Source organism: Lottia gigantea (genome assembly GCF_000327385.1).
Source record: "Lottia gigantea unplaced genomic scaffold LOTGIsca_17, whole genome shotgun sequence".
NCBI lineage: Eukaryota > Metazoa > Mollusca > Gastropoda > Lottiidae > Lottia > Lottia gigantea.
This window is the reverse complement of record NW_008708133.1, coordinates 2,198,088-2,204,747: the sequence shown is the minus strand read 5'-3', so window position 1 is coordinate 2,204,747 and position 6,660 is coordinate 2,198,088. Positions and strand designations below refer to the sequence as shown.

Below are 6,660 nucleotides of genomic sequence, written 5' to 3'. Positions count from 1 at the left end.
GAAGCTACAGTTTTCAACCGATTCTGATGAAACTTGGTGTGATCGAAAAAGAGCAGGCTAATGCCGCTGTCCTGGCAAAATTTCCCTCATTGCACCCTGCATGGTGTTGCCCGTCTTCATTAGCCCACATGGTGCAGAAAAGTAGGACGTAAAACTCCATTTCATTTCATTTTCTTGACTTTGTAAACTTGCGTCAAAAGTTGTTTTTTTCCCTTGATTAGAACTGTGTGATTTAATTGTTTGTTGTATTTGGGTTGTTGATATTGATTTTAAAAAATTTTGTGGAATTATTCAGCATGAATAATTTCTTCAATATGAGAAAATTCCTACTTTAGTCACTAAAGACTGTTTTATTTTTTCTGACAGCTGCCAGTGGGCGTATGTTACCTTGCAACGCAAGCTATCTTTGCATGTATTTAGTATCTGAAACTCCATCACCTATCCAACTACTTCTTTGTTTCTACCGTGTTTTGTAGGTAAACCCTACAATAGAGACATAATTATTCATGATGTCTGATGGTTTTCAAAACTTCACCACCTCATATGAAGCAGTACCATAGTTACACCTTCTTATTGATATTGTCATTAATATCAAGATGCCCTAATAGATTGAATATTTTTCCTTAACTGTGTTTGACCTAATCAAGCTCCTGATTTAACTTTATTAAATCAAAGAATATCTGATGTAATGGAAGTATTAGGTGATTTTAGAAAAAGAAGAGAAGAAGGCAGGTTAGTAGTTTGAGTTAGCTACACTACCCATATAAATTAGAAAAGGACAATGTGCTCCGATTTACAGGGCACCGTTACCTTATTTATATCAAAGGTGTAATCGGGAATTAAATAAAGACTAATGGTGAAATGATTGTTTTTATTGCAGAAGTAGACCAGAATATGTTCGACAATTAAAGAAAGATTTATGTACATATTATAATTACAATGACTATTTGATGGATAAATTTTTACATCTATTTCCACTAGAGGTAAACGATTTACTTCAATTCTATCAGTTATTGATCTTTGATATTTACTGCCAAGAAACAAAACTCTTTCACTGTCATATTGAGACCAATCTGATCAAAATTGAGATTTTTTGATGTTTTGTTTTCCTAGTATTTACTGATTTGTCAGCTGATCGAAGCTAATTTTTCAACAATGCATTTTATATATTTTATTGACCTAATAATTTTCTCAGATTATGCATGGCAAGTTGAATGTAGTTCTGCTTTTTAATTTGATTGAATCTAAACAGTTCTTTGTTGTTTTATGACAGTTAAAGTTTTCTGTTGTCAATGATTTTCCAATGTATTTTAACAGATCAAAGAATTTTTAGAAGCTAATGAAGTACAGAGACCTGTAACAATTCGTACAAATACTTTAAAAACAAGGAGAAGGGATTTAGCACAGGTATATTTATTGTTCTTTATTGTACAGCAAGAAAATTGTGAGCATCAGCCCTTAGTCCATTAGGAGATGTGAAATTGTCATTTTTATATGCCCACATTAAATGGGGGCGTATATTGTCGTCACCCATGTCCATTCGTCCGTCCCTCAGTCGGTCCTTCAGTCCGTCCACAATTGCTCGTAAACACTTTACAAGGCTCATATATAGACGAGCTAAAATTGAACATGTTTTCAAGAACTTGGGCAATAACTCCTCAATGTTATTCAGTATCACCCTAAAGAGTTGAAAAGAAGTGTATGACTGAAGGTGATTTCAAACTGGTGATTGTTACTGTACTGCTAAATATTTTTATTCAAAATCAAAGCTGCCAGTGGGTGTATAATACCTTGCCTTTCAAGCTATCTTAATACATGTATACAATGAACTAATCTCTAAAGCTGCAGAGAACTGTTCCAGCATCAACTAGCAGACACACAAACTTGAAAAAAATATTTACATATATCATTCTTATTCAGGCATTAATCAACCGAGGTGTAAATTTAGATCCTATTGGTAAATGGTCAAAAGTTGGTTTAGTTGTTTATGATTCTCAAGTACCATTAGGTAAGGTGTAACTGGTATTAATTTATATCAAGTATGTAAAGAAAATTATTGCTAGATATATAGATCTTCAAACAACAAATCTTTTTCTTGCAGATAGTCTCTAAAGATAAACTCTTCATAAATCTGTCACTCTTCATTAGACATTTTGAAGCATATGAAAAACCAGTTCTATATCAGTTGTATATTTTAAGGTATTTTAGGAATCCGTAATTTTTTTAAAAATTATTTTGTATTTTAGGAGCTACACCAGAATATTTAGCTGGTCATTATTTGATTCAAGGTGGTGCCAGTTTCCTACCAGTTATGGCCCTTGCACCACAAGAAAATGAAAAAATATTAGATATGTGCTCAGCTCCAGGTGGTAAAACTTCTCATATAGGTAAATTTTAGTTTCTCTTATACATACAAATCAATAGATTGCAAAACATCAATATACAAAGTTTCTAGCATATTGAGTATAACACCACCATTTCTATCTATTCATACCATATGATGGATAGATCATTCCATACTCTAATCCTTGCAATTCTAATTATTTCAGCTGGACTAATGCGAAATACAGGTTTATTAGTAGCTAATGATGCCAGTGCTGAGAGAGCTAAAGCTGTAGTAGGTAATTTACATCGTATGGGAGTAATCAATACAGTTGTATGTTCATATGATGGTAGAGGTTTTCATGAGGTAATTCATCCTAACTTTATTTTATTGTATTAGAGGTTTTTTTGTACATGGTATGGTTTCAATTTTCTCTAAGTTTTATAAATCTTCTGTTTATGAGTTGGATAAGTCCCTTGATGAAATGTTGAAGCAAGGTCTCCTGATAATAAACAATATTGTTATTTTGAGTCAAACGTCAGACAGGTAATCAAAATGGTGCATAATAAGCATTGATACTGCACAAACAAGAAAACTGCCGAAATCCCTTTAACATGTAATTAATAGCCTGAATGATGTAACCTTTGTTTTTGTTTTTCACAGTTAACTAAGGGATTTGATAGAGTACTGTTAGATGCACCTTGTTCTGGAACAGGTGTTATTTCTAAAGATCCTGAAGTTAAAGTCAACAAGGTATTTAAATTGTAATGAAATGTATCATATGGTTACTTTGATTTGAATTGAATGATATGGTAAGCTGGTATATAATGGCAATATTATACAGTTAATTTGGGTGATGTGGTTCTCATTTTACTTTTCACACAAGTGACCCAGCTATTGAGCAACATGATAATCATTAAGACCAATATTCCTATATTTTGTTTATGATGTAATTCATATCATATATTTAGACCCATGAAGATATAACAAAGTGTGCAATGATACAGAAAGCATTATTATTATCAGCTATAGATAGTTGTTCAGCTAAATCTAAAACTGGTGGTTATGTTGTATATTGTACTTGTTCTGTTACTGTAAGTTGATCATTTAATTTTATCTATTCTACTGGATAATTAAAATTATTTACCATATTAGCAAGATCCCTTTACAGTCACATAAAATGTGGATATGTGGAAATGGATATTCCAGAACACAATTTGTCCAGTAAACTTAGTAGGGGAAGATATTGGTCTTGTTATGTATGAGACTACGCAATCTTGGTCTTGTAGTGTAGACCAAAACAAGACTTTGAAACAAATTCTGACGCGTTTTTCCTAAGTCAAGGGCAATAACTCAAAAACCATTCAACAAAAAATCGTCAAATTTGAACTTGGCCAAAATCTCATGAATGTAAATCATCACACCAAATTTCATTCAAATCGGATGAAAACTGTAGTTGATGCGTTTTTCTTAAGTCTAGGGCAATAACACAAAAACCGTTCATCAAAAATGCGTCAAGTTTCATCAGAATCGGTTGGAAACTGTAGCTTCAATCCTGCTCACGAACTTTTTTTAACAAATTTCAACGCGTTTTAACAAAGTCAAGAGATATGTCAAAAACCATTCATCGAAAATGTCAAATTCAAAATTGACCGAGATTTTATCAATCTAAAGCATCACACCTAGTTTTGAACAATCAGATGAAAACTGTAGTCTCTATAGTGCTCACAAGAAATGTTGACGGACAGGGGTGACGACAATATACAACCACATATTCATGTGGGCGAATGAAAAGTTGTCAGGAAAACTACATGTATGCAAATTGTGGAGCTTAAGACCATCTTTTATTTCTCTGTTTCTGCTTACTTGCTGAGGTGGTAATTTTAGCTAGGCTTAATTGATATAAATACAGAACTTATTATTAAATAAACAATATTTTTGTTTATAGATAGAGGAAAATGAGTGGGTAATTGACTATGCTCTGAAGAAAAGAAATGTTAAACTTGTTCCTGCTGGATTAGATTTTGGTGTTGAAGGATTTGTAAAGTAAGTATTAAACTACTGTATTACATAATGCAGGTAATAGTAAAAGAATTTAGATGATCCAAAGCTGATTTAATTGATATGTCCATTGAGCCTATTAAGATGTAGTATATATGAAGTTTTAGTGGTCCAATGGGGTATTTTTTTTACCCCGGGCATATTTTTGTGCATCATTTTTCAAGGTTATATTTTTTCTTATACAAATTTCATGATATCTTTAAGGAACCAGTTTTTATACCTCCACGGAAATGTGGACTTTTATTGCTGTCGCCCCTGTCCGTCAGTCCACATTTGTTGTATGCTCGATAGAGGCTACAGCTTTTATCTGATCTTAATGAAATATACTTATGTATATATTGATGAGATCTCGGGTCAAGTTCAAAATTGGTAATAATGGGATGAATGGTTTCAGAGTTATTGCCCTTGACTTAGTAAAAATGCGTTAAATTTGCTTTGTATGCCCGATTAATAGTTCGACTAACTTAGTTCGTTAACTAAACTAGAGTAAGTGTAAATGAATACCCAGGAAGATTTTGGCTAGTTCCCCGCGAATTGTCGGTACAAATCGACAGATACCAAACAACCCATTACGAGCGGGCCTAACAGAGTTCAGACGGACTGGCGCCATTGTCACTCATTGCTACAGTCTCTAACAGATCAAAGGTTTTTATACCAGTTGTGGTGTCTGTGTAATGAGTGTATCTCATTGGAGTTCCCGCAAATCAGTGTAATGGTTCCACAACTGGTTTAAAACTATTGTCTCGATGAATCCGTACTCATGAATATTAATAAGCTTGAAGCTGATTGACAGGCAAGAAGAAACAAACAATTAGAGGAGAGTTAATAAAAAGTAATAGTGTTTTGATAATTGATACCCTTGATTTATTAACCTCAATTATTCAATCAATAAAGATGTTTATTTACTAAAGAAAACAGCTTAAAGACTCATGTAGTGACGAAATTTTTGTCAAAATTGCTCTCTTTTTACTTCTTATAAAGTTGATGGTTAACCGATTATCTCAAACACGTGAAATACTGCTTGAAATCACTCCGTAGACTACAGTTTTTATCCGATGTTGGCCTCGGTCAAGTTTGAATATGGTCTTAATCGGTTTAACGGTTTTGGAGTTACTGCCTTTGACTTAGTAAAAATGCTTCAAATTTGGCTTATAGTCATGATACAGGGTGCAGTTTTTATCTGATCTCGATGAAACTTGATAGATTCTTGATGCACATCTCCGATAACCCATCCTGTTCGTGTGGTCACCACTATGAAGATTCAGAACATTTCCTTCTATATTGCTCGAATTTCATAAACCCTAGACAAATTACTATCAGACTTCTCCCTCCCTGTTTTCAGGACATTAGAACTCTTCTTTATGGAAATACACATGTTAGTAAAGATGAAAACGAATAAATAGTTAATACAGTCCACAAATTCTTTAATCTTACTAAACGCTTTGACTAATCAAAGTTATTTTACCTTATAAAACATGGTATGTACCCCAAACCCCAAACCTTAAACGCTTTATACTGATGATTCACATTAAACCAACGAACCTGTTCGACGCACATCAGCTTCTATTTGATAACTGAACTTCTCTCTTTATATCTTTGTATATTTATTTATCTTGCCTCGTTACCGTTATACTTTTTATATATTATATTTGTAACTGTGAATACAGGGGAAGCAGATTAACATACGCTACCAGCTTGTTTCTGTATCGTCATTTCATATCGTTCTATAATTTGTATTGCACTGCTAAATGAAATAAATATTGTTTAAATCAAACTTGGTATGCATGTATATATGGACAAGATCTAAAGTTAAAAATTGGTAACAATCGGATGAACTGTTTTGAAGTTATTGCCCTTGAATTAGTTCAATGTGTCTAATTTGGCTTGTAGGCCTGATTGAGACTTTTTTTATCCGATCTTGATGAAACTTGGTATGAGACCTTATTAAAGCTTGAAATTGGATGATTGGTTTCACGTATTAAACCATTACAGACTTTGTTATCATTTCTGACAGCTGGTAGTGGGCGTATGTTACCTTGCCTGGAAAGATATCTTTCTTAATTTTCTACTGTTAATTTCACTCCCGGATATTTTTGGTTTTTAGTTTCAGACAACACAGATTTCATCCCAGTTTAAAATTGGCGAGAAGATTTTATCCTCATACACATAATTTGGATGGATTCTTTGTTTGTAAATTGAAGAAAATCTCAGATAAAATTCCTAAAGATGGTAAGATATATTTTGTGGCAGTGGCAGCCAACTGGAATTGGGGGTAA

At 33.1% G+C, this 6,660-nt stretch overlaps 1 protein-coding gene across 1 annotated transcript; it reads left to right on the top strand.

The window, feature by feature from the left end:
- Positions 1-643: 643 nt before the first annotated feature.
- LOTGIDRAFT_113269 (hypothetical protein) lies at positions 644-6,660 on the top strand (the record flags this gene model as incomplete). Its single annotated transcript, XM_009051706.1, has 10 exons — positions 644-732; positions 881-983; positions 1,318-1,407; positions 1,921-2,008; positions 2,247-2,387; positions 2,550-2,689; positions 2,987-3,076; positions 3,295-3,417; positions 4,272-4,369; positions 6,489-6,660. Coding segments are annotated over 10 exons (1,134 nt in total), but the record flags the coding sequence as incomplete, so codon positions are not given.